The sequence below is a fragment of the Streptopelia decaocto genome, assembly GCF_964273445.1.
Source record: "Streptopelia decaocto genome assembly, chromosome: 17".
Taxonomy (NCBI): domain Eukaryota; kingdom Metazoa; phylum Chordata; class Aves; order Columbiformes; family Columbidae; genus Streptopelia; species Streptopelia decaocto.
The window spans coordinates 11170181-11196058 of NC_138672.1; the positions used below are offsets into that span (position 1 = coordinate 11170181).

A 25878-nucleotide genomic window follows, 5' to 3' on the forward strand; every position below is an offset into this window, starting at 1 on the left:
GCCAAAGGAAAGCAGTTGGCTGAGTAAATGAATAAACGTATTTTATCTCCTTTTATAGTTTAATAATAAATGCTGAAGTTAATTACCAAACACAAGAAAAACTCCTACATGAAACTGTAGGCTCTCTGACTTCATTTCCTGTGAGTCTCTGGAATCTCTCCCATAATGTATTTTGTCTCTACTGTTACCAGGTTTCACTATGGTGGCTTCTGTCTCCCTTCCCCGCCTTTCCGCAGCACTGGGCTGAGCCTGGGCTGAGCCTGGGCTGAGCCTGGGGCTGGGCCTGGGGCTGGGCCTGGGGCTGGGCCTGGGCTGAGCCTGGGCTGAGCCTCGGCTGGGCCTGGGGCTGGGCCTGGGGCTGGGACTGGGCTGGGCCTCCGCTCAGAGCAGCAGCAATACCTGCGCTGTGGCCGCGGAACTCGTACTTTGTCAGCTCTGGCTCCTCGCCTTTTTTCAGACCGTTTATCAGAGCAATTAACTTTTACTGATGTATGTTAAAGGGTAACCAAAGCATCATGGAAAGCTGTCGGCAGGACGACGGTTGCAGCTGCGGCGTGGCCTGGGGAGCCTGTGGGTGTTGTCGCTCCAGCTGTGCGGCGCAGGGACGGTCGGTCCCTGAACGCGGGCGGTCGTTGGGGCGGTCGGTCCCTGAACGCGGGGCAGTCGGGTCCCTGAACGCGGGCGGTTGTTGGGGCGGTCGGTCCCTGAACGCGGGCTGTCGTTGGGGCGGTCGGTCCCTGAATGAGGGGCAGTCGGGTCCCTGAACGCGGGGCGGTCGTTGGGGCGGTCGGGTCCCTGAACGCGGGGCGGTCGTTGGGGCGGTCGGGTCCCTGAACGCGGGGCGGTCGTTGGGGCGGTCGGTCCCTGAATGAGGGGCAGTCGGGTCCCTGAACGCGGGGCGGTCGTTGGGGCGGTCGGGTCCCTGAACGCGGGGCGGTCGTTGGGGCGGTCGGTCCCTGAACGCGGGGCGGCCGTTGGGGCGGCTGTAGCGGAGCGGGGTGGGATTTGCAGAACCCTGAGTTGCCTACACGTGGAGTTCAGTGCTGAATGTGTCTTAGGCAGCACTGCTGGGAAAGCAGCGACGTATGGAGCAAAGCCCCCCTCTCCTAATGTAGCAATTTGTCATATTAAGTAATTTAATAATAATTGAATCCCCTTGATTAATCTCCTAGAATTAGCCAGTTGCATTTTGAGCAATTAGGGTTAATTACTGCCTCATTTGGCAGGATAGAGCCCCTGTAATTATTTCATGAACAAGATTAGGAAGTGTTCCTGTGCAGCAGATACGTTCATGGCATCTTGGAGCACATGTTAGAATTTGTAATGACATAGTTAAGTGTAATTAGTAGCTAATAATCTACGTTCTGCTGCTATGCTGATGCTGAGTGGGCTCATTTTGCTGTATGGTCATTGTTCTGTGAAATCTCCCCTCAACTCTGGTACCACCCAAGTTGTATTAACGGAGGTCTCTGAGTGTATTAACTGCTCTGAGCGATGCAGTTTGGAGTTAGGATTGCGGGAAGACTTTCTCTTGGATTTGCTGTTAAAATAATATTTTTTTTTAAAAGCTGAATAGCAAAAATACACAGTCTCCCAGAGAACAGAACAAACTGCTTCTCCTCAGCAAACTCAGTTTAGAAATTAACAAAACCTGGAGTATTTAGAGAGCAGGGCACCTTACATTGATGGCGCGCTATGATTGGTTTTCCATTTTGCAGGAACATGATTATATATCATTTTCAATTTGCTGGTACCTGTTACCTGGAAGAATTCCAAATTGCATTGTTTCTTTCTTGAAGATACAGGCCATGCAGACGTGCTCTGTCACAGCCTGTGGCAGAGAGAGGTTTGGGGAGGAAAGCTTGACCCGGCTTGTCTTGCCGGGAGTGTCGCCCATGGCAGGCGGGTGGAGCTCACACCGAACAGCCGGAGCTGGAGCTGTGGCGGGTGGGCTCGGGTGGGTTCGTGTGGGCTCGGGTGGGCTCGGGTGGGCTCGTGTGGGCTGCCTCCCCGCTCCCCATCACGGGAGTCACCCCCCGCAGCTCTGCCCACACTGTGCTGCCTCCTGAAGCTTTTGTTGCTTCATTCTGACAAAGCTGTTATTTCTGCTTTATAAATAGTCCAGAGCTATGAGCGAGTGTACCAGACTTCTCTTTCTGTCTTTAACTACTATAGGAATAAGGTGACGCTTTTGAGTAATGTTTCATATTTGAAGTTTTCTAATTAGAGTAAGTGAATATATAAATATAAAAAAGACCTAATAAAGTAGCGGTTCAGCTGCTGGCTGCCTTACCTGCTCAGCACCACCCTGACGGAATTCGCCAGCAAGAGACAGACCATTCTCCAGTAACGTTCCAGAGCGAAAGTGTCAATTATTTAAGTCTCTAGATTGCTTGGTGTTTATAGCAGTAAGCAATAAAAGTTATTTAGGAATAAATCAGTGATATAAAAATACAGAGCTATAATTTTTTACTTAGTTTTGGTACTATATAAACATAATAACTCACTTTTAAATAACCCTTTTATGAACTCAGCGGCTCGGCAGCAGAGCTGCTCGCGGTGCTTTGCCTCGGGCCGCGACTTGGAGGTGGATCCAACGGCTCATCTGCCAGCAGGGACTCTGCGATTTCTCCTTCTCTGGAACGCTTGCGCTATTTCTATGTTCAGTTTCTTTGTGAGTATCACCTTGGTCTGCTATTTGCAAGTTGGTGTTTCTGTCTCTCCTTCTCAGAATATGGTACAAATATCTGCTGATAGGGATCTTTAAACTTTGAAATTCAAGCCAAGTTCTTCAGCAAACTTTAAATCCCAGGTAACAGGTCAGGTTAAGGATATTTTAGGATGACTCTGTAGTCCAGTTTTGAAGCTGCAAATTGAAAAATCTGATGTATTCTTCAGTAATTACTTGACTACCTGTTTGAAGGGTAATCTATATTTTAAAAGTTTCCTCATCTCTTGTGAGCTTAGAAGTTCTTCTTTTAATCAATCTGTTCTAATGTGTTCTCACAAATTCACACTGGAATTTCAACCTCAGAGTATGCAGAATTCTCCTCAGGTAGGCATTGGTGAATGGAGATGGGTGTCTAATTTGGGGCATCATAAGGAGATGTGCAGCGCTGGCGCTGGTGGTGAATCAGTGCTTGCGGTGTGTGCTCCACCGCGGCGCTGGCGCTGGTGCTGAATCAGTGCTTGCGGTGTGTGCTCCACCGCGGCGCTGGTGCTGGTGGTGAATCAGTGCTTGCGGTGTGTGCTCCACCGCGGCGCTGGCGCTGGTGCTGAATCAGTGCTTGCGGTGTGTGCTCCACTGCGGCGCTGGCGCTGGTGCTGAATCAGTGCTTGCGGTGTGTGCTCCACCGCGGCGCTGGCGCTGGTGGTGAATCAGTGCTTGCGGTGTGTGCTCCACCGCGGCGCTGGCGCTCCCGCCGCAGACGGCTGCCGAAGGTGAATCAGTGCACGGTAAATGTCATTCGGATGAAGTACGCACTTCGGAAGCAAGGAAATCATTGCTTTAAAATCAATGGTGCATTGCAAATATCAGAAAAACCCCTTATATCCAGCTTAAAGATAATTAAAATTCAGGTCAGAAGTGTATGACTTAGTCGGGCTAAATTTTTTAATGAGATTTCAGAAAATTAATTGGGCGAGTATGTTTTTACTCTTGTAAAGAAAAAATTTCATTTTGTGGCTCTACAGGAAAGATGCTTTTACTGGCATCTAAAGATTGTAGTGTCTGACTTTTTAGCTGTTGATTAACCAATCTTTAACAATTTTTAGGTTGATGACAAATAATCTAAATGTCTGGCGACCTCATAGCCATTTGTGCAGAGTGACGACTAGTGCCGGTTCTCCACATGCCAATCAGATGGCAGGAAAACAACTGACTGTTGTTAATTAACATTAGCACTCTGGGTTTCTAGACTGTGCAATTAGCAGCGACCATTCCCCTTTCCAGCTCCTCAGGTTTCCATGGGCGCAGCTGGGCGCAGCGTGGGACAGACCCCGCTCTGCAGCACCTCTGCTCCGGGCTGTTCAGGTTTATCCCAGCTTTTGAATAATTACAAAAAGATCATTTGTTGGACAAACATTAACATTTCTGGAGATTGAAAGTCTACGGAACAGTTTTTTCTTATTCTTCCTTATGCCAAAATACAAATTCTGGGCTGCACGACCACTCATTTAAAACCTTAGAAGTCCTCCTGAGGTGCTGCAGCTGCCCGTGCGTGTTACAGCGGTGCATGGAAGATCGGGAGATGGTGTCGAGCCTCCAGCTGCGGTTGGGGCCGGTTGGTACCCGTGCCTGCTCAGGACTCCTCTGCAGCACTGAAATGTGGAAGCGCAGGAGCAAACTCCGTCCGGTCACCAAGAACAAGTGTGTAGAAGGAGCTTTTCCAATGTTCTCATCCTATATATTTGCCTGACTTGCTTTATAATCCGATCTAGAGAGACCCCTATTAATCTTTTAGTCTCTTATGCTTGCAGCACACCTGGTCAGGTGCATGCGAGGTAATATAGCTGAATTTATTGTCATTGGATTTTTTTAGTATTATAAAACCTTATTAATTCTGTTTTGCAGAAAATCTCATAACACCCCAAAACTTGAGGCTGAAAATTCTGGCAAAGTCTGTGATGAGCGCAGTGACGCGGCTGTCGTTACGTACTTCTGCCAGCTTTGAAATGTTTGCTCTCGCATCAGCGATTACATCGAGAAGAGAATGTGTGCGCCAGAGATGTTGTCCAGAATAGCTTGTTCTTGGAATAATCTGTGTTTCTTCTTAAAAATGAATAGCCTCTTTATTTGAACGAGGAATTAATTGACTTTAATCTTTGGCCTGAAGAGCAGGGAAGAGCGAGGCTTCATTGTGTGGATAAGAGAACAGCCTTTGTCTCAGAACTAGTTCTCCCCAGCCCGTCCCTTCCTCCAGCTGCCCTGGGAACAGCCGTGTGCAAACTCCCCGTGTCCTGCTGGCTGTGCAGCTCCAGCGACTGGGGGGGCTGGGGGGTGGTTTTTGTTTGTTTGTTTGGGTTTTTTTAAATTTAAGCTCCGTTACCTGCTTACATTTGAGTAGAGTAAAGCATAAGCGAAGGTTAATTTTAGTCAGCCGTGCGGGAAAATGGAATGCAGGAATCAATGGGGAGCTCCGTGGTGCTGTTTGGTCTAACCTGAGCGTGCTCTCCAGTTCATACCGTCATCAAACATCTTCTAGCCTGTATGAAAGCTCCATTACTTTAATTAGGTCTGATAGGTTGTGATAGCAAATGTAAATCTAGGTCATTGCATATGTAAATGTGCAGCTGTAGTCCTGGAGGATGCCAGAACGTATCAGCCGAGGTGGCCACCCTGGGCCAGCGCGGGCTGCAGCGTGGCGAGCAGGCGCCCGTGCTCGCCGTGGGAAAGTGCTCAGGACACACACCCCCCGTCACCTGCCTGACGTTTATTTATATTTTCAGGTTAAGGAGTTGCGAGATGTTCCTTGGCATATGCTTAAAATATTAATCTACACTTAAACACTCCTGGTTTAAACACGCAATTTAATGATTTATGAAGGGCAAATGGATACCATCCTTGATTGCAACACGGATTTCTTCCTTAAAACGAAGTTTGCGGTATTTGCTACGTAAGACCTCGTTAAAACCGCTCCCTCTATTGTGAATGGTAACTCCAAGTTTGAAAACCTTGGCTCAGACTTTGCTACAGGAAGAGAGCGGCGCGGGAGGCACGTGTGCGTGGTTCAGAAAATGCTTTGAGTCCTTTTGGGTTTTTTAATTAAGACAAAGTGTTTTGTGATTTTACGTACCGACACCTTTGATTTGGGTGGGTAAAGCGGTTTGACTGGGCAGCTCAATAACTTGCTTGGTAGCTCGTATGTACCGAGTTGGGCAATGGAGATGCTCCTGGTTAGTCACCGGTCAGGCTGGACAAACACTTGTGTTCAGACGTTCTTCTGCTGGTTTCGTCATGCACAGAATGCACGTCAACCAGTGTTTGTTAGCACTCCCTGGACTGAGATGTGTATTCCTGTATCCTGTAATGTATATTGATGAGTATTACTGTTTATCAGATCCCTGCAAAGAGAGATTGCAACCAATTTAAACTGAGAAAGCTGCAGGGGCTGATTACACTGGGTATTTGCTTGTCTGGTTTCATCCCATGTTGCCTTACTTTGCTGATAATTTAGTGACTTAAAGGGGAATGTATGCAGACAATAAAACAGTGTTATCTTACTGCTGTTGGTCTGCTGCCCCACAGGCTGCCTGTTTCCTGTCGGTGAAAGGCCACTGCCATTTTCTTGGGTAGTATACACTGCAAATCTTAGAGAAACGAGTCCTGAACCTTCATTTCGATTCCCACTTTGCTGTGTTCCCGCCTGTAAAGGCAGCGCTGAGGGGGACCCCGCTCTGGCAGCCCAGGCCGTGACCCCGGCGCTGGGGCAGCGATCTGCAAAGGGAAACGGCCCCGGCCGCGTCACCCCAGTGCGTGATGCAACTCACTTCCTACACCCTGTGACTTGTCTTCATGAATAATGGCAGATCCTGATGCAGCCTTCTTATTGGTGTTGGCTGTTGTTCATGAATTAACATTTTCATTGTGTCATCTTTAGCCTAGAGAAATGAAAACCATTTCTCATAGTATGAGAGTGTTTAAACGCACAGGGCGACAGATGGAAAAACTTACCTGTGGCCTTGGCATTTCAAAACTAATTACCCGAAGTGTCATTTAATCTGAAAATGAGTGGTTTTGCTCTTTTAGGGAACTTAAACTGAGAAAGCTGATGACCACGATGGCCTGGAGTTAAATTTGCAGTTATGTGCCTATTTGAATTAGCGGGCGTTGGATCAGCGCTACGGTATCGCGCCGTTGTCTCCTGGAGTTCAGCGCGGTCCGGGCGCCTGAGCCGAGCAGCGGGCCCGTGTCGGAGCCGCAGCGCGTGTCCCTCGACCGCTGCACAACAAACAGCCTTTAGAGCGCAGGGACGAGGGGACGGGACAGCAAAACGACCCGAGAGTCTGTTCGCTGTCTGGGTTGTGACTGAGCACTCTTCTCTGTGTCGTCAGCACTTACAAACGTCGTGGTTTTTCTGGAGTGTGCTGCACTTAGAGCAGCTTTTGTTGTGGGGGTTTCTCCTGCGTTTGTTGTGATAAAGATGCTGAGAAGGTGACAGTTTTCAAAGTAGCTTGTCTTGGTTGATTGATGCAGCTTGTGCATCAGAAATTACTACTTTAGGGACTTTATTGATGAGTTTTCCTAAAAACATTGAATTTTACAACTTCACTTACAAATCACTGCCAAATCACTGTGGTGGTCCAGAGTTGCACAGACACCTTGAAATCTGGAAGCTTTTCAGGTGCCCGATTTACACTTTCCATTGTTTGTCGAACTGCGGTCGTTACGTTGCAGGGGAGCGTGTGCGGGGCGGCTGTGCGGGGCGGCTGTGCGGGGCGGCTGTGCGGGGCGGCTGTGCGGGCGGCTGTGCTGCAGGGACCGGGGCTGACCGGGACTGGGAAACTGCAGGTGTGGGAGGGAAGGCCCGTCCCCTCCGCTGTGCATCGTCTGTCAAATCAACAGCAAGTCCCTTCATCTGTCTTGCTGGGCGATCCTCACTGTGAGGAATTTATCCTCCTGAATATCGTTAGTCATAGAAACTGCTGGTTTGCGGTCACAAGGCAGGTTGGAAAGGCACGTTCGTGGTTCTGCATCACTTTTTCTAATGCATTGTTTTCATTTCCTTTGACCTGAACAGAGACATTTAACATCGTACCCATATCGCTGCACGTTGGCAGATTTTCAGATAGAGAAAAAGATCGGCCGAGGACAATTCAGTGAAGTTTACAAAGCGACTTGTCTTCTGGACAGAAAACCTGTTGCATTAAAGAAAGTTCAGGTGAGCTTTGAAGGTCAGAGTCTTACTATTTAGCAACTAGAATGGGAATGTTTCAAGTGTCTACACCAATTACTTTGAGTCAGATACCTCATCCTGTGTTCTTTTGTCAGCATTAATAATGCAATGAAATAGTTTATAAATTGAGAGTTCAAGGCTTGAGACCCCTGGATGATCTGGTTTGATATTTTCACGTCGTCTGGTTTTGTCTGCAGATTTTTGAAATGATGGATGCCAAGGCACGGCAAGATTGCATCAAAGAAATCGACCTCCTCAAGGTAAGAATTTTTACAGTGACTTTTTCAATTTTTTTGTTTTGAGAAAAAAATAGTTTTCAGATTGGCAAGTCACTAACGTTTATGGCAAATAAAGCTTCTGTAGCACGCATAACGACCTTCATAGACCATGTGTTCTTTTGCAAGCAGAATGCCTACGTGGTGCAAGAGTTTTGTCTTAAAGCTTTTATTGAGTTTTGTCATAACCAAGGAAGCTATTGAAGATCTGTGTCGTAAGAAAGCCCCACGCACTCCCCTTGCAGAGAAGCGTCTCAGTTCTGCCCTTCGTGTCTTCTGGTTTGTTTGTCACCCGTAGAGTTGAGGGTCCTGCCCTCCCTGCGGCCGTGGGGTCCGTGTCTGCCCTGCAGCGACTCTGGGCTCTGCCCATGTCATGTGGGATATTGATATTTTTAACACTTTCTTGCTACTTTTAAACTGGTGTCTAGTATGGAATATTTATAGACTCTTACTGAAACAACTTGCTGCAAGAGCTTTTCTTTCTTTGTTTTTATTTTGAATGTAGCCCATTAGAGGAATTTGTGAAGGAATGACACAGACTCGCTCTAGTCCATCCCTGCCAAAATAATGCTTTGTCTTTTTTGATCAAAGTCTTCCGAATGGCCATGGAAACAAAGGGGTTTTTTTGGTGATTTCTAAACGGAAGTATAATTATTCAAAATTTATCAGAAGTCAGACAAAATTCTGCATTGCTTTCCGTGTAATTCTTGCTAAAAGTTTTGGGTAAAGCAGCTCCGTAATGTGGCTGTAACGGCCGCGCATCCAGAGGAGACTTGGCCACGCGCGGCGCTCGCTGCGGCGCTGCTGGGCACGCACATCGGGCATTGGCTGCCAGCACACCTGTGTGCATTAAAGAAACAGGACATGGCATTAACCCAAGAGAAAGTGTTTTCTAATATTTTATGCGTTTAAGGATTTGTGAGAATTAATAGACTTTCCTTCTGACAAAAGACATTTCAGTCTTTTCCATGGCACAGACAAATATCATATAGTTATAAAAATAACCCTGGAGTCAATGTATTTATTTAAAATACGATTGACAAAAGGGGGAGTAGAGAATGGCCGCTCGGCTCACCCAGCATGGTCTGCCCAGCTGCTCCGGGAGGACAGAGCAAAGGTCAGTGATGTAATTGTAGGAAAAACACATTCATCTGCGTTCACACAGACGTTGGCCTTTGTTATACGCAATAAAAAGTTAAAGCTGGGGTGCAGGACAGGAAAAATGTTAGCGTAGCAGCTCTCCCGGTGGCACCTGCTCTTCATTCCCTCTTCCAGTGCAGTATTTCGATGTTGTGTTCCCGTGGCGCGGGTGCTGAGCCTCAGCAACGGGCTCGTTGGGCAGCTGGGCTGCCAGTGCCCTTGGGAGCTCTGGGGGGGACACAGGACGCCTCTGGGCGCAGGCCGGGCGGCTGCACTGTAAATGTTTTGTGGCTGTACAACAAATAAGGTCATTGCACACTATTTTGGGTTGTATCGCTCTTTACTCAAGACGCTTTTATCATGCTGTGCTTGCAATAAATGATAATTCTTACAGGATTCTTGTCGATGGTAGCTCAGAGCACAGTTTGTATTTGCACCTCTTGTGAACTGTTTTGCATGATGTTTACAAAAACATACAGGTATTGTATCTTGGAGTCGTCATTACTGCAGTGTGTTTAATTTTGTTCTTGCCTTCCCTCTATCTGCAGCAACTGAACCACCCCAATATTATTAAGTATTTGGATTCTTTTATTGAAGACAATGAGCTGAACATCGTCCTGGAGCTGGCGGACGCTGGGGATCTCTCTCAGATGATTAAGGTGAGGTGTCAGTTCTGGGGGTCCTGCATGTTCCCAGGGTCAGGAGGAGCCCCGGGGGCCCAGCAGGGCTGCGCTGGGGCTGCGCTGGGGGCGCTGGGGCGGCGCTGGGGCTGCGCTGGGGGTGCTGGGGCTGCGCTGGGGCTGCGCTGGGGGCGCTGGGGCTGCGCTGGGGGCGCTGGGGCTGCGCTGGGGGCGCTGGGGCTGCGCTGGGGGTGCTGGGGCTGCGCTGGGGCTGCGCTGGGGGTGCTGGGGCTGCGCTGGGAGCGCTGGGGCTCTGCTGGGCTCTGAATGCCCACAGCGGCTTCCAGAGCACAGAGCCGGGTGTCCGCTGGTGTTTGGAACACGCTGGGCTGTGTCAGTTGTTCCTGGTCACCGCCTCAGAAGCAGCAGCGAGTCTCTGTGTGATTTGGTGGGACGTGGGTGTTATTTGCAAGGTTGTTTTATCCGCTCTGTGATTGATGGGGACATTTAATTACTGCTCAGTTCACTGTTCACGTAGCCTGTCTGCTGCTCTGAAGACATTCAGGAAACTGTATTGACTGACTTTGCAACAGGGATTTGGGGTTGAGAAATTGTTTCAAGTACTTGCTCTTCTCTTATGTTGCTCTCAGGAATACTTGTATTGCTGCAAACCAGCTTTAGTTAAGCTGTTACCACCTGCTTTTATATTTTCTTTGACATGTTAATCTTTAGACATACATCCCTTGTGAGAACAGATGTGTTATATCATGTTTGTTAGCACTCTCAACCTTCTCTCCATGTTTTACCTGTTTTTTTGCCATCATTATTCTGTAATTATCATAAATGAATGTTTGGAAAGTTCTCCTCCTCCTTGTTGTCACAGTTAAAATATCTTATTAACAGATTTGTTTTCTTTGCCAGCAGAGCTATGAGGCACTAGGCCAAAGGCTGTCAAACAAGTTACCCGTTCAGTCCATAGTCAGCGGCTACATTTACAGTATCCCTGAAAATCCGCTCCAGCTCACAGGAGGGTCCCCCCGGTGAGCCCGGCCTGGGGAGACCTGGAATTCCGGGCAGGGCCTCACCGCAGCCCTCAGGAGCCTGCGCCCCGACACGGGCTGTGCCGCCAGCCCCCCGGCACTCTGGCTCCGGCCCCATGGCGCAGTGACTCCGGCCCCATGGCGCAGTGACTCCGGCCCCATGGCCCAGTGACTCCGGCCCCACGGCACACTGGCTCCTGCCCCGCGGCACACTGGCTCCTGCCCCGCGGCACACTGGCTCCTGCCCCGCGGCACACTGGCTCCAGCCCGATGGCGCAGTGACTCCAGCCCCATGCCGCCAGGCCGGGGTCAGTTGTGCCCGCCGGGGCTGTGGAGAGCTCATCTGTATTTTTGTCTTTCTCTGTTTTCTTGTGGCTTCCTGGATGTTTCAGCCTTTTCCCAGCAGATCCTGGGAAACTTGCAGTTCATCTCGGGCTTTTGGTAGTTGTGGTTGAAGATGGAAAAAGGCGAGGGCTGTGAGAGCAGGAGTTCGGGCTGTCGTCATCCTGGGAGGTGCAAGTATTTTGCTTAACTTTTAAATCTTATCTTATGAAGGTTTTACCTACATAGTTGTTAGATATGATAATATAAAATATCTCCCTCCCTCCTTTTTATTTGGTCATTTACACCTTTTAGTTTAAACTTTCCCTACTGTGTTCATTTATCTATCAGGCTTGCCTATTTAATTTTCTGTCATTAGAAATAGGAGTTTCATTTTTCCAAACCATAATTTGTTGATTCTGAAGTTGACACCTTGAACAGCACCGTAACTTTGTTCTTTTGCCAGTGCTGCCCAGGATGGGCTGTTTTCTCCCATGTTTACTGCAGGCACGGCAAAGGGTTTTTCAGGGTCATAGAAATGATATTTTTCCACTGGTGCAAATCTTGGAATTTCTTTTTTTTGTTGTTGTTTTAATAAAGAAAAGACCCTCCCAAAGCCAAGAGGGAGCGCGGGTGTCCTGAGCACAGTGTTACCGCAGGAGGACGTTTCCTCCGTGCAGGAGGAGCAGCAGTGACAAAGGGGTTTTGGTGGCAGCGAGGCAGGAGGAGCAGCAGTAACAAAGGGGTTTTGGTGGCAGCGAGGCAGGAGGAGCAGCAGTGACAAAGGGGTTTTGGTGGCAGGGAGGCGGGAGGAGCAGCAGTGACAAGGGGGTTTTGGTGGCAGCGAGGCGGGAGGAGCAGCAGTGACAACGCTGGAAGGTGCGAGGGCGATAAAAACAGGGCCTGGCTTTGTCACGCCCCTGGTGCCTGCATTATTTATGAGCCATTGTAAAGCTGGTGTAAGGGAGTGCTGCAGGAGAGCCACGGGAGAGTTGGGGCTTGCTTGTAAATGTCAGGCAGATCTTATTGGACATGACATTTAGAAAATCATCACTTGTGGTCTTGCATATCCATTCTTAAGTATTTTAATGAGAATTAAATAATTTTATCGTGTATATAACACTTTATCCATCACCCTCTGTAATTCCTCTGTGCTCCCTAGCAAGTTTTGGGTTGGAACTGTCGCAATCTGTCAGATTTGCTGCCTGGGGAATTGCACGGTCGTGCCCCTTCACAGCTGATCTGCAAAAGAAAATTTGCCATTACTTGAGTCAAACACAAACCAGTAACAGCATTTCACGTAAAATATAAAACGTGACAACGGACATCAGATGGCTGCAGTGAGAGGAAAAAGCACAAGATGCAGAAAGGGGCAACAGCCAGTTCCCTGCCTTTATTGTTCTGACATCCTGCTGCGGGAAATCCTCTGGGTCCGATGCTGGAGAGGTGCAGCTTGTATATCAAGTGATGAGGGTAAATCTGAAATCTCTGGAAGCGTATTATAAGCGTGTTTTGTTAACGCCCTGGATGAAGAGCTGGCTCAGTATCTAGTGTGGGAAGAAGCCGTGAGAAGTCGGGGAGCAGCGATAGGAAGTAGCACAACTTTGGGCTGCTTGGAGGGGCGGGGACGCTCCGCTGCCGCACGGTTCTGAAAGGCTGAAAGCGTAGCTGGAGAGCTGTACCGATTCGCCTTGGCCGGGGTGCAGCCCGTTATTTATTCCTGTAATGAGCTGTCTGGGCAGGAGCCGCCGGTGCTGCAGGGAGCGTCCCCGCTGCGCCGCCCTGCGCCCCGTGCTCACCGGATTTCGTTGGAGAGACCTCAGCACCCGCAGCTGCGCTGGATCCAGACTCAACTTCGCTTGGCGCTGCATAAACGCAAACAAAACGGTCCTTTTCCAGACCTGTGTGTCTCTTGATCAGTGGCGTCTTCCTGCCTCACTAGAGATAGTTCAGTTCATTTAATATTCCTATTATGCATGAAATAGAATATATTATTCTACCTGATCACAGAAGAAACATGGATACTTTATTGATCTTCTGGCCATCTTAAAAAGGGGAAACAGATTTCCGTATTGTTTTTAATAGACTATACAACAATGAATGTTTACTATATTTTTTTAATGATCTTTTGTTACTTAAGGCAAAATATTTGAAACATTTGTCGTTTTGAGGCATCAAATATGTTTTGCAAGGTAATTAAGGAGATTAATGCTAATTATAATCAGTGTCCATTCAAAAATGTCAAACCTATTTAAGCATATTTTTCATAATAGTAGTTAATTAGTGAACTGCATTGAAGTTTCCATACAGAGGAGGAGTCAGAAGCTCATCAGAAGGGAAGTCTTGCTGCTGCGGAGCCGGGAGACACGAGCAAGCGCAGCCGCCGGCCGCGGGCCCGGGAACCAGGCAAATGTGGCGCTTCTTTCACTGATCTTTTATTTATTTCCTCCCACAGTATTTTAAAAAGCAGAAACGGTTAATCCCGGAAAGGACGGTGTGGAAATATTTTGTGCAGCTATGCAGTGCAGTCGAACACATGCACTCCCGCAGGGTGATGCACAGAGGTAACATTAATTCAGTCTCTTTTCACTGAATAATAATATAATGTTCCAATTAGTAAGCGCCTACATTCAAAAACAATTATGCTGATGTTCAGCCAATGCATGTTTAGAGAGGCTGGAGCTTGCAAGATGGATTTCTCCTTCTGTCTCTCTGCCTCATTGTTAAAGGGTTCAGTCCGGAGTGAGTGTGGTATTAGGAAGATGAGCTGCTTTGTATTCCAGACACTGATATTAAGTAGAAGTGTCAAACTTGCCATTAGAAAGTGTCAGAAGTAAAATGCTGAGACTACTGGATACAGTGAACTCTAAGAAATAGTCTTCATTATATTAGCTGTGACCTTAGAGAGTTGAGAAGAGTTTTTCTGTCTTGTGAGCTTTTCTGAAATATTAATACAAATATGTCCCACACTCTCATAACCCGTTCTCCATTTTCATTAGTTATTTTTGAATCTTTTGTCTTAGAACGTTTTGTAACTTTGAGCTCTATCCGAAAATTCTGTTGCTTCTTTCAGCATAATGAAATGCTTTGTGAAGGACTTGACCTGGGAAATGCAGAAATCCCAAAAGGCACCAGTGTCAATCTCCGCTGCTTGTTATTTCCTTTATCCTTTTGGATTAGTGAATTCTTCACAATTCTTTTTTTAGCAGCGTGATACCGTTTTTGCTCCGTCACGCATCCCCTGGTGCGTTTATCGGCCGCGCTGCGCTGGGTCTGTAGCTGGTGGGTTGACACTGAGCAGCCCGGGCTGTGCGGGGCCCAGAGCTGCTGCAGCTGTGGGACGTGGTTGCCCTTGGCCGGAGGGACCGCGGTGGGCAGCACAGACTCCTGCAGTGAACTGGCATTTCCAAAGAGGAGCAGACTCCTTTCTTGGATTTCCATCAGTTAAAGAGGTTGCCTCGATTCTGTTGTGCTGCTTCCTACATTTTCCCTCCTTGGTATTTCTTGCGTGCTGGGAATTATACTCTGATTTTTGTGCATGTGCAGAGCTTGAAGTCTTGGAAGATTCTGCCTATCAAAGCTGTAAAGAAACGCGGTTCTGCTCGGGCCTCTTTTGTACAGAGAGCGCTCCAGGCTATGTTTCTATTGCAGCATTAGAACCAAATAACCTTTTGTGGCTTTGACCTTTTACCTTTTTCTTCTTGCAGACATAAAACCAGCCAACGTGTTTATAACAGCCACAGGGGTGGTGAAGCTGGGAGATCTTGGATTAGGCCGGTTTTTTAGTTCTAAAACCACTGCAGCACATTCCTTAGGTAAGATGGTACTTGTGCGGTCATCAGCTGTTCATTTCTTGTTCATTTTTCTGTGTTTTACAACTAGCATAATTATACCTCCAGCATTTTTCTGGGAATTTAAATTAAGTTGACTGGTCTGGAGCATCTGGATTCCTCTCTCCCTCATTTTTACTGTTAGCGTTAATTACAATGCTATAGAACAGTATATGGTATATACACTTCATTCTTTAAGTCTTACGGTATAAAGTATTTAACACTGTGTCTGTAACCTCTTGAGAGGTGGCTGATTTTCCATTTTTGTTAGTGGGTCTCAATTTTTTGAGTCACAGAGGCACTTCTGTGGTACAGCAGTAAAGGAACCTTGGCTCTGAGTGTGTAAGCTCCTTTTCTTTTAGCTCCGTTGGTTTTGGAACACATCCCGTGCTTGTTTCAGTATTTGTCTTTGTGCAGTTTCCTCCACTGAGTAGGAGTCTTGCTCGATTGTTTCTTATATGCATGCAAACTTAATTGATAACACTCACCAACAGCACTGGGGCTTCTCAGTGCACAGGAAAGGAAGATACATGCCCTATTTGTGTGTGCTCAAAAAAATAAGGCATTTCTACAGTTTACTTTCATAAAATAGTAGATGTCCCTTTGCATCAAAAGCTATCCTGGGTTATACACACACTGTACTTCATAAATGAAAATAAATCCTCTTCACAGAAAGTTACAATCACATCATCTGAACAGGCAAAAATATGATCATGTCTAATTATCTTATCTAGTTTGACTGCTGCACTTATTATATTAATAAGAATAAATTGGGGCTTGGAAAGTGGCTGCACACGTGAGCCAAGCTTGTGACCTTTGCCAGGGTTGCTCTCTCTTGAGAAAGCTCATGTGGGAAGAGTTCAGTGTGTTCTGCGCGAACCTTGCCCTCCCTCAACCAACAGCATCCTGGAAACAGGGACAGAACGTGCAAAACACCACCGGACTAGCAGGGAGTGACACTGGATGGACGCACCACCATTTCCAGTGGCTCTTGTATCCAGGTAGAAACAACATTTGCACAATCAAAAAACAGGCAGACTTGAAGCTTTTTTTTGTTTTTTAATTTGCCAGACGTATAGGTTTTGTAGCAGCAGGAATTCTCCTGATCTTGGTTTGGGTTTAATTAAGACATTTGTTTAAGTAGCTGTGAGTGATGCAGAGCGGAGCGTGGTACCCGCGCGGGCCCAGGCGACGCGGGCGCTTCCCGGAGCTGCGTTGCCCCGGCAACCGCCCTGAACCATCATTTCTCTGGCTGCTGACCCATGAATTGAACGAGTGGCTTATGCAAATATATGCATCTGATTTTTTTTCTTCGGTTGTATTTGCTACCATCAGACTGGCATAAAAGGGCATTAGGCAGTAGCACAACCCGTCTGACAGGTGTACCACTGGGCTGCGGCAGCGCGGCCGCCACCGCGTCAGGAACGGGAGCTGTAATTAGAGCAAGGAACAGAATGAACGTCAGACGAATTACCAGGCAGCAGATCATATTTGTCAGGAAGGATTGCATACATAAAAATTAAGTGACAGTACATGCCGGGGTAATGAAAGAAAAATGAAAGATTTGCCCATACTCAGCTCATGAGATGCAGGCGGGCGCTGGGCCCGGGGCCGCGGCAGGACGGGCAGCGGTGACCGTGGGGCAGGGACAGCGCCGGCCCCTGGGACAGCTCCGCGGGCAGAGCCGCGAGAGGGGCACCGGGACACCTCCCATGTCACCAACCCCTGGGACAGCTCCGCGGGCAGAGCTGCGAGAGGGGCACCGGGACACCTCCCGTGTCACCAACCCCTGGGACAGCTCCGCGGGCAGAGCTGCGAGAGGGGCACCGGGACACCTCCCGTGTCACCAACCCCTGGGACAGCTCCGCGGGCAGAGCTGCGAGAGGGGCACCGGGACACCTCCCGTGTCACCAACCCCTGGGACAGCTCCGCGGGCAGAGCCGCGAGAGGGGCACCGGGACACCTCCCGTGTCACCGAGTGCCGGTGCCACACTGGGTGTTGGACACCGGGGACCCGCCGGTGCCTGAGGGCGCGGTGGATTCACCGGCGGGTTGGAGCGGTGTGGGAAGAGCTCTTGTGCAAATGGACTGTTTGTCTTTTCTTTCCTTTTGCTTGCCCAGCCAGTTTCCCATCTGAAGCAAATCACAGTACTTCAATGGACTAGTAAGCAGTTCTTGTTAAGAAAAACGGACACAAGAAATCTGTTTAACATTTCCGCAGCCAGTTTGCTGTGCATTTTGAGAAATTTGGGCCTTTTGCTCTGTGCCTGGAGGATGGTATTGCTGAAGAAAAGATCGTTGCAGAGTCACTGCAGGTGTGTTGTACTGCCCACAGGAAAGAGCAAACCAACCAAACAACTACTACAAAGACTTTGGGCAGGGTTGTGTATGTAATTAAATAGTAATAATAAAAAAATAGAGAGCTTAGAGCAACAGGTCTTATAAAAACAGCTGCAATATTATGCACAAAATGTTTATTCTCTTTTGCAAGGGTAAGTAGATTTAATATTTGTAACATTTTTCTTTCCCCCCCTTGAAACAATCAGAGGGGACACCTCACACTGCAATCAGGAGGAGTTTGAAGGGTACTCCAGTGCCTTGCCCACTGTCTCACTTCAGCCGATTCCCAGAGGTTGAGCTGATTCCCAAATTCTCCTTCTGGAAAAAGACCTCAGCCTCTCATTGGAAATATACCCCAAGGAATGTAAATGTTTAGAAACAGATGCTTATGAGCTAGGCTGCTTTAAATAATGCCGTCAGTTTTCTGGGTAACCCCCAGCGCGTCTGGAGAGATGAGGCAGGTGAGAGTTGTGGACTTGCCTTTTCAAGTGGAATCACTTCCCTGCTGTGTTTGCACCACCAGCTATTAAAACACATTAAAATACTTTACTCAACTCTATGTACGTTCATGGAATATATAATAATGTGTTGTACATGCTAAAGCAAAGTTAATAATTCTGGAACTACTTTATAGTTATTTTTAAGAGTACGTGGTTTTTCGGTACTCATGGATGGCATTGCAGGTTTTCGAGCAGAGTTCTTTGCCTTTTTCATTTGTAGTGACATGTTTCAAAAATCACAAGTGTTTCAAAACATTGCAAAGTTTGTTTTGACAGGAGTGGAACATCTCTAGAAGGAAGGGATGCTTTAATCAGCACTACCCCTTTGAGGCCCGCCTTGCGCTCTGATATCTCTTGGTTTGAAACTGGGAATACTCTGTAAAGATACAATAAAGGTCAGAATTTGTTAGGTTCTTTCATATTCAGAACTCTGTTCCCTGCTGTGAGAAAGTGATAGATTCAGAAACACTGTTCAGCTCAGTACTAAAGATTAGCTGGAAGGTGCTGGGGAAGGTGGAACAATAAAAGCATTCCTTATCGCTTGTGCTTCACAGCCAAATGTGGCTCTGGAGCTTGATTAATTTCAGGAGATGCTTATTTTTTATAGCACTTGAAAAAACGTACAGAGACTGTGAAAATATTGGGGAATATTTTGCAGTGATTTCAGCGTAGTGAGGATGTGCCCGCAGGTGTGGGGGGGGTGCCCAGCTGTGGTGCATTGGGTGCAGTGTGAGACTCTGGTAGACCCTCTAGCAGCAGGAACTGGATCGTGCGTCGCTGCTGCCGCGCGGCTCAGGGTGGGTTTCCCGGGGGCTCCGCTGCCGGCACGCGGGTCGCTGGGCACACAGCCGGGGGCTGTCAGTCCAGCGATAGGCGAAAGAAATTACATTTTATTTCTGGAATAACTTTGCTGCCTTTCCCTGTGTGTTTTCCTGGTGAAACAAGAGACTCTGCCCTTAATCCAGCTCAGGATAATTAGCGTGTGGCGGTGCTGGAGCCGCGCACAGCGCTGGGTGCGGGGGAAGCGTTGGGCAGCGCCGCTGAACAAGGAAAGCGTTTGACCTTCGGGAACACAAGGGAAGATGCTTCCTTAGTCATCATCTTCTCTACCGTTTTGTGACCTTTGTAACTTCAAAGGCATTACTCCACCAGTGGTGATTCATATTGAATCTGAACAATATTTTTGTATTTTCAGCAAGGCAAATACCAAAGAAAGTTTCTGATTAATAGTCTCTGATTAGACTGTTCTTGTCAAATTGACTAATGTAATGCAATGGTGAGCCCTGACTGATTGCACTGGAAGCCTTGTGTGGTTTTCTAGAAGATGCTCATTACAGAAAATTCCCGTGTAATGTTGGACAGGCCATAAAGGGAATTGGGCTTGTCAGTCTTTTATCATGACAGTTATTTAAATATTAATGCATCAGTTTTGAAACGCGGAGACCTGCTTGTTCGTACATTTGCTGACAACACTACAGTAATGATAGGTAAATGTGCAAGGTATCCTTCATAAAATTAGCTCAGGCGTGGACTGCTCCACAGACCTGTTAATATAATGGAACAGACTAATGCACGGAAAATCAAATACGGACTATAATGCACTCATCCGTATTATAAACCCTGTCATTCTGCTTTGATCAAAGGTCGTTTTAAGGCATTATCTGAAATGACAATGTTAGCCTACCAAGTAGACCCCTGCTAACATGGAAGGCAAGGCCATAACTTTAGAGCCCACACGTTATTATTTGCTCTGAGCTTGTCATGCAAGTGACCCAGAACAACGGCCGGAGGCCGCCCCGGCGCCGGCGCTCAGGAGCACGAGGGCTCTGGGAGCAGGAGCGGGAGGGATCCTCACGTCCCCTCAGCTCCCGGCGCTGCTGGGGGTGACGGCGGCGGCGGCTCCGGCTTCCCCTGCGCCCGGAGCTCCCGGGCAGAGCCGCAACAGCAGCAGCACCGGGGAGCCGAGGGCAGGAAAGTGTCTCATGTACTGGTGCTCAGCGGGGACTCCCGAAACCGTCTTCAGGAATTCCACATAATGAATCACCACGTCTTCTGCAGCTGCATGTTTTTAAGCAGGAAAATGAATCGGTGCTATTCCAACCAAGTCAGTTCTTGTACAGAAATCTGGCAACTGTGTGCGAATTACTTGGAGAGCTGTACTGTCCGTCGTGTGCATCTGCAGGCACACGGGAGAGATCCCCGGACAGCCCTGGTGGATTCTCTGAATGAGTCCTGACTGCTCCTGGTGTTCTGCGAAGTTAATCTGTGCAGTCTGTTAAAAATTATCAACTGTTAAGAGAACGCGGGTCTCTGTGCAGAGGGGCCTTGCACTGGCAAGTAAACCCAGCCAGATCTGCGACAGTGTTGGTTCAGCATTTCCCAAGCTGGAGGTGGTAATTTCTCATTAGGGTACTCTTCACCTTGAAAATGAAGTGATTCCTTATTTGAATGAGCTGCACGCACAAGCTGAGTTCATCACACAGGGCAGCTGGTTACTGAAAGTCCTGGGGAACCAACTAAAGGAGCCAGTGAGGGATGTGATCCCTTTCCTGGGTACTTGGCCTGTTTTGGGAAGCGGATTTATATATATATATATTCCTGTAACATGTTTCACACTAATGCCATAGGACTAATTTCTCATTATGTGCTACATATCTGAATAGCTCTGAGTAAAAATCGTTGAGGCTCAGTAGACTCAAGGTTTGGGCATATAGATGCATGACAGTAACGTGGAATAAAGTCTGAAGGGTGTTGGTTTGGGATGGGGGCAGTTGGTGGGCTTGTTTTGAGGTGAGCTGCCGACTTTTCACCCCAGAGAAAGAAAATACCTTGAGGATTTAAGCCGGAATAGGTACTGGAACATGATCGCAGAGGTGGGTGGACTCGGCACAGCGTGGTCTGAGCGGGGGACCCGCGGTGGCCCTGTTGGGGTGTCGCGCGGGCGGCAGCAGCGCCGCGGTCTCTGCATGGGCAGCAGCGCCGCGCTGGGCTCTCTGCATGGGCAGCAGCGCCATGCTGGGGGTCTCTGCATGGGCAGCAGCGCCGTGCTGGGCTCTCTGCATGGGCAGCAGCGCCACGCTGGGGTCTCTGCATGGGCAGCAGCGCCGTGCTGGGGGTCTCTGCATGGGCAGCAGCGCCGTGCTGGGCTCTCTGCATGGGCAGCAGCGCCACGCTGGGGTCTCTGCATGGGCAGCAGCGCCGTGCTGGGGGTCTCTGCATGGGCAGCAGCGCCGTGCTGGGCTCTCTGCATGGGCAGCAGCGCCACGCTGGGGTCTCTGCATGGGCAGCAGCGCCGTGCTGGACTCTCTGCATCAGCAGCACTGAGCTGGCCGCGCAGGGAGCTGGTGCTTTCACCCCAGAACTCATTGGTTTCCGCAGTGTGCAAACCCCCCTTAGGAACGCCGGGGAAGGTGCTGCCTGCGTGTCCCTCACACCACCCTTCAGCTGCTTGTTAGTCCTGCAGCTGTCTGCAGGCAGCTCTCAAATGGAGAAACTGTAAACTGAATGTTACAGGCAAATTAAACATTTGCCATCTTGTGAAGAAAGGTCTTTAATTAGGAGAAGGATACACTGGAATGCCAAAAGCAAAAAAAAAAAATTGACAGGGGACAGGCAAGCAGGGGAAGCAGGAGAAAAGAGAGCATGTAAAGTCCTTGGATGTTTTAATAAATGATATATCTGAGGATTATTTGATGTAGCTGAGGCTGCCAGGATGTCTTGTATTTTTGGTACCACAACTGAAACTTATTTAGGATTTTAAAAAGAACCTTTTGAGGTAAGGAATTTATTAATAATTTCCTGTAACTCCTGTCCAAAATGCTGGAGTAAATTTCTTTTGATAAAATACAGGGTTCTGGGAGTACATAGACATCCCACAGCTTCTGATGTGGCTGCAAGTTGGAGCAGTATTTGAAAGTTTGGATTTACTATCTTGGTTCTTTCAGAAGGTTTTAACGCCTGTGTGGCGGCGCTGGGTTTGGTGCCTCCACCTCTGCTGCCGCTGCTCTCCTGAGCTCCCGGAGCGGGCCCGTCCGCCCGGAGCCGCGTGTCCCGCCCGGAGCCGCGTGTCCCGCGCTCGGGGCTCCGTGCGGTAGCGGTTACAGTCACACCTGCCCCGCGCGTCCCTGCCGCTGAGTGAACCAGAGGAGGATCCTTTACTGTCACTCTGTCCATCTGAGACTCTGAAGGTTCTCGGGAGACCAGGAGGGGCAGAAAACCTTCCTGCCAGAAATGCAGCAGCTATGTTCAGTAACGTTCAGCAGCCCTCTAGCTCTGTATGTGATGATGTATTTGGTTCTACACCTTTGTAACCACAATTTCTTTCCAAATTTTTGTGCCAATCTCTTCTAACTAGGTATTCGTGCTAAACCTAATCCTTTAATGAAGTCAAACATCTGTATAATACAGGTTGCAGAGTCGCTTTTTAAGATGATAACTCCTCGTTTGTTTGTTTTTTACAGTGGGAACTCCATACTATATGTCCCCAGAAAGAATACATGAAAACGGCTATAACTTTAAATCCGATATCTGGTCTTTGGGCTGTTTATTGTATGAGGCAAGTATCTTCTAACTGTTTTTTTTTCCTGGTCTGTCTTAACCACACAATGCGGTACAGGACTTGAGTAGGTCAGACTTAATTTAGCTTAAGTGTTGAGAAACCTTATGAAGAGTTAATGCTTCTTGTGCTCATCGTGTGCCTCCTGAGCGCGGCCAGCGAAGGGCTGTGCCGCACAGCACGGTACTTAGAGCTTCTCTAGCTGTGCATTAGACTCCATCTGGAATTGTTTCCAGTTGTGCGTTGTCTTCTGGCCAAATGCGCAGACACAAAGCAGGCACGGTTTGTATGAACTGTGCACTCAGTGTGCAACTTTTTCTTAAAAGCTATTACATATCTTTTGAAAATAAGTGCTACGATTTTCTAACAGTACTTGTGAGTTTTGCGGTTTCATTTTTAGCAGGGATCTCAGGGCACTGAACAGTCGTGTACTCATTTATCATCTCATCTTCATCTTTTTTTGAATGTATGCATCTTCGAGTCCAAGTGACAGTGCACGTCACCATTTCAAAAGCTTTTACCCCAGCCCAGAGAACTAAAACTCCCTGTGATATTTAGTAATAGGAATATTGCTCACATCCTCTTTGGATAACAAATTATGCTTCCCACTACACTTTGGATAACAAATTTTGCTTCCCACTACAACTTCTCATAACCACATGGAATTAGAGAATAAACAGAAATGTCATTTATTTTGTGAGGACATCAGATGTGGCAACTACTACGGCTAAGCCTTTTAGGACAATATGGTCCATAGGTAAATTTTCCCATAACTTGTCAGTGTTTTGGGTTTGGGGCAGAACACTCGTGTCCCGCAGCTCGGTGCCTGTTGGCTGCGGTCCCAGGTGACCCAGGTGCCACGAGGTGCCACCGCTGTGCCGCAAGGTGCCACCACAGTGCCGCGAGATGCCCCCGCGGTGCCGGGCTGCTCCGGGGCCCTGCTGGACATTCCCCATCCACGCAGAGAGAAGTACGGAGCGTTGTGCTAAGATGTGTTTTAGTTGCAGGCAATATGGTCCCTTATGGCACAGGAGTCTTGGTGCTCCTGATGTTACAAGATGCTGACTTAATTGCGCACTAGACATAATTCCCTGGTAGGAGCAGCAGTCCTGCAGTAACGTGAAAGGTTGGGCAGGTGAAGCGTTTTGAAATGTACTTCCTACGCAGATAAGCCTTCACTTGGTGAACACGAGCGGTGAGATTCCCGATTTTGTGTTTAGAAGATAAACAGCTACTTGACTTTTTTTAAACTTTTGAGAATTTGAAAAATGCAAGATGAAGTTCTTCTGTCTCTGAAGGAGCTGCATTTTATCGTGACTAATTTCTTGTAACAAGAATGTTTTTCCATTTGGCTTAAAAGTAAGGCAGCGATGTTTGTTTGGTTATGAGTCACTTTGGATATTTCTCCGGCTAGATTGCGTAGATAATCTGCAGAGAGATTTAATGTACAAATTGCCTTGAGAGCCACGCGTGTCCGCTGGAATCCGCCCAGGGCACACCGAGGGGCTGGACGTGATGCCACAGAGCACCACTGAACTTTGACGTTGATAATCGTACAGTGATTTTTATTAAATCTTATCAATACAGTAGTAACTGTCTTCATCCCTCGCTTCCTGTAGATATCTGTCAGCAAGATAACTTGGAGGGGATAAAAATAAGTTGTTAATTCCTAGAATATAGCTTCAAGCAATGACTTCAGCAGTTCTGGGAAGACAATCAATTTAAACTCTAACAGTAATTCCTAGATGTATGTATTTTTTAACCAGTCATACTGCATGGTGGTCATTTTAAATGGAGATGTAGCTGTCCGGCGGTAATTGCTCTAATCAAAATGTCAGAGACAAACCCCGCCGCAGCGTCCCAGCAGTGTCGGAGCGACGTCGAGCGGCCGTGGCCGCGGCCCCGGCTGCCGCAGCCACACGCTCCTGCCACCCTGTCCCCGCATTCACCACCCAAACCCCGGGCTGCGTCCTCATCCCTCCCCTTGGACACTTGGCTGCTTAACTGAACTTGGAAAGATAAGTGAATGGGAATTGAATGTCCCTTTCAACCTTACTGGCATTATTGGTGTTTTTATTGAAATCTCAGAGACCTTGTTTAACCCTTGATTGCCTTCGGTGCCTTTGCTAATGTGCCCATTAGTGTTTTGCTTGGAACAACCTTGCATGCTGGGCTCTCCGGTTTTGGTTTAACTGATTGAGAGCAGTCGGCTATCAATCTCTAATTGGACATCAGTGTCTCTCATTGGAGTCTGTAATTTTTTCCACTGTTACTGTGATCACCACGATGGTGCAACTTCACTTTTTGCCTTTGAAAACTTGCCAAAGGCCACGAGCAGGGGCTGCCGGGGCTTCGTCCACACGCGCCTCCTGCCCGGAGCTGCTGCTGCGCTGGTTTCACAGGGCAGCCAGTGTGGCTGCAAATAAAGGTAATAACATTAAACCATTTAAAAGATAAGCTTGTGATTTAAACCAAGGATAGTTTATCTTGATGTGTCCTGCCTTGCCTGGCACTTGGATGTGTCCACGGTAATGAAGTTTTGGTGAGACACCCCAGCTGCAGTTCTGGGGGCCGTTAAATCCTCTGCATTTCTGAAATATGTTCTCTTTTTTGTCTCCAGATGGCAGCTCTCCAGAGTCCTTTCTATGGAGATAAGATGAACCTGTTTTCTCTGTGCCAGAAGATAGAGCAGTGTGACTACCCGCCTCTCCCAGCCGAACATTATTCTGAGAAGGTAAACGGGAGCGGGCGCGCGGGGGCGGGCGCGGGGGCCGGAGCACCCGGGGACCCTCTGCGCGGGGCGACTATTAACAGCTGGATTGAGGGAAAAGGAGATTTCTTAACGTGGGGAATATTTTGAAACTGAAAGTCTGTGGCACTGGCAAAACCCACCGAGGAGCCGTGGGGAAACCCTCTCGTCGCCTCCTTCCCCTTGAAACAGCAGCAAAAACCAGAGCCTCAGCTGTTCGTGAAGCCTTCAGTGGGTAACAAGGGGGGAAAGGTTCTGTTTAAGAACAAGATGGGGAGGGGAGGAAAGCTCTTTAGTTTAATGCAATAAGCATCTATAGAGCAGCTGTACAGGGCTTTTAAAGTCTGGATTTTGTGCCTATGAAAGCGAGGGATGGAGAGCAGTCGCTGAACTGGAATATATAAAACCCTGTCCCTGTGCATGTTTGCTGGGCGATGTTTCACTTCAGCTGCAAACATGAGTGGTGATTTTGTTCAGGGCCTTTTGAGTTAGTTGTTCAGGGTTTTTTTTTCCCTTCCCTATACAAACCAGCTGATTTTCTTACCTCCTCACCCAGTTACGGTTGCCTTCTGTTTGAAAGAAAATGGCTAATTTAATTTTAAATGTTCACTAT

At 48.0% G+C, this 25878-nt stretch overlaps 1 protein-coding gene across 2 annotated transcripts in view; it reads left to right on the plus strand.

The window, feature by feature from the left end:
• The window catches only part of NEK6 (NIMA related kinase 6), a 49901-nt gene that overhangs the window by 20272 nt on the left and 3751 nt on the right, over positions 1-25878 (plus strand). For both annotated transcript variants that reach the window (XM_082067945.1, XM_082067946.1), the window contains exons 3-9: positions 7740-7880; positions 8093-8155; positions 9859-9969; positions 13747-13855; positions 14999-15106; positions 22422-22516; positions 25137-25250. In XM_082067945.1, the coding sequence (XP_081924071.1) occupies positions 7740-7880; positions 8093-8155; positions 9859-9969; positions 13747-13855; positions 14999-15106; positions 22422-22516; positions 25137-25250 (741 nt within the window). The remainder of the gene's footprint in view (positions 1-7739; positions 7881-8092; positions 8156-9858; positions 9970-13746; positions 13856-14998; positions 15107-22421; positions 22517-25136; positions 25251-25878) is intronic.